The 2,145-nt window shown below is 55.6% G+C and overlaps 1 protein-coding gene across 1 annotated transcript in view; it reads right to left on the bottom strand.

Moving 5' to 3' along the window:
- Positions 1-550, bottom strand: part of STRN4 (striatin 4) — a gene marked incomplete at its 3' end in the record, with an annotated part of 5,881 nt that extends 5,331 nt beyond the window's left edge. The window contains exon 1 of the mRNA XM_015851189.1: positions 295-550. Coding sequence (XP_015706675.1) covers positions 295-498 — 204 coding nt within the window. The remainder of the gene's footprint in view (positions 1-294) is intronic.
- Between the last annotated feature and the right edge of the window lie 1,595 nt (positions 551-2,145).

The raw sequence follows: 2,145 nt of genomic DNA, 5'->3' as shown, positions 1-2,145 counted from the left end.
ATGGGTCTCTATGGGTCTCTATGGGTCTCTATGTGTCCCTATGGGTCTCTATGGGTCTCTATGGGTCCCTATGGGTCTCTATGGGTCTCTATGGGTCCCTATGGGTCTCTATAGGTCTCTATGTGTCCCTATGGGTCCCTATGGGTCCCTATGGGTCCCTATGGGTCTCTATGGGTCGCTATGGGTCTCTATAGGTCCCTATGTGTCCCTATGGGTCCCTATGTGTCCCTATGGGTCCCTATGTGTCTCTATGGGTCCCTATGTGTCCCTATGGTCCCCTATACCCCCCGTTACCTGCAGCCGTTCTCTCTCCTCCTCCCACCGTCCCTTTTCCGTTTCGAATCTCGCCCATTCGTTCTGAATGAACTGAAGGATCCCGGGGAGGTTTAATCCGCTTCCGGTTCCGGTTCCGGTTCCCGGTTCCGGTGTCGCCGTTTGGATCCGTCCGGTTGGAGCCGAACGATCGGCCGCCATTAGAGCTGCCACAAAGGGATCCATTAAAGGAAGGGACTTCCGGCCAGATAGGGAGCCGGAAGCGGAAGTTGAAAGGAGAGGAGAGGAAGCGGAAGTTATAGGGGAGAGAGGAAGCGGAAGTTGAGATGAACCGGAAGTTGAGGGGAGAGAGGAAGCGGAAGTTGGGGAGAAACCGGAAGTCGAGGGAGTTGAGAGGAGAACAACCGGAAGTTGGGGGGAGAAGAAGAGACTTGAAGAGAAGAACCGGAAGTTGAGGGGAGAAGAAGCGGAAGTTGAGAGGGAAACAACCGGAAGTTGAGGGGAGAAGAAGCGGAAGTTGAGAGGGGAACAACCGGAAGTTGAGAGGAGAAGAAGCGGAAGTTGAGAGGGGAACAACCGGAAGTTGAGGGGAGAAGAACCGGAAGTTGGAGTGGGAGAAGAGCAGAAAGATGGTGGGAGAAGAACCGGAAGTTGGTGAGAGATGAAACGGAAGTTGAGGGGAGAGAAACCGGAAGTTGAGAGGAGAACAACCGGAAGTTGGGTGGGAGAAGAACAGACGGGATGAGAGGAAGCGGAAGTTGAGGGGGAGAAGAACCGGAAGTTGAGTGGGAGAAGAACCGGAAGTTGGGGGGGGGGGACGAGAGCCGGAAGTTGATTGGGAGAAGAACCGGAAGTTGAGGGGAGAAGAGCGGAAAGATGGTGGGAGAAGAACCGGAAGTTGGTGGGAGATAAAACGGAAGTTATGGGGCGGCTATAGGGCTCTATAGGGTAGTAGAGCGGTTATGGGGTGGCTATAGGGCTCTATAGGGCTCTATAGGGCAGTTATGGGTTGGCTATAGGGCACGGGAGGGTCATAGGGCGGTTATGGGGCGGCTATAGGGTTCTATAGGGCCATAGGGAGGTTATGGGGTGGCTATGAGGTACGAGAGGGTCATAGGGCGGTTGTGGGGTGGCTATAGGGCTCTATAGGGCAGTTATGGGTTGGCTATAGGGCATGGGAGGGTCATAGGGTGGTTGTGGGGCAGCTATAGGGCTCTATAGGGTAGTAGGGCAGTTATGGGGCGGCTATAGGGCTCTATAGGGCAGTAGGGCAGTTATGGGGCAGCTATAGGGCTCTATAGGGCAGTAGGGCAGTTATGGGGCGGCTATAGGGCTCTATAGGGCAGTAGGGCGGTTATGGGCTGGCTATGGGGCTCTATAGGGTAGTAGGGCGGTTATGGGGTGGCTATGGGGCACGGGAGGGTCATAGGGCGGTTATGGGGCGGCTATAGGGCTCTATAGGGCCATAGGGTGGTTATGGGGCGGCTATAGGGCTCTATAGGGCCATAGGGAGGTTATGGGGTGGCTATGGGGTACGAGAGGGTCATAGGGTGGTTATGGGGTGGCTATAGGGCTCTATAGGGCAGTAGGGCAGTTATGGGTTGGCTATAGGGCATGGGAGGGTCATAGGGAGGTTATGGGGCGGCTATAGGGCTCTATAGGGCAGTAGGGAAGTTATGGGGTGGCTATGGGGTACGAGAGGGTCATAGGGCAGTTGTGGGGTGGCTATAGGGCACGGGAGGGTCATAGGGTGGTTATGGGGCAGCTGTAGGGCTCTATAGGGTAGTAGGGCAGTTATGGGGCGGCTATAGGGCTCTATAGGGCAGTAGGGCAGTTATGGGGCGGCTATAGGGCTCTATAGGGCAGTAGGGC

This window comes from Coturnix japonica, unplaced genomic scaffold (genome assembly GCF_001577835.2).
Source record: "Coturnix japonica isolate 7356 unplaced genomic scaffold, Coturnix japonica 2.1 chrUnrandom761, whole genome shotgun sequence".
NCBI lineage: Eukaryota > Metazoa > Chordata > Aves > Galliformes > Phasianidae > Coturnix > Coturnix japonica.
This window is presented reverse-complemented; position numbering and strand designations above follow the sequence as displayed.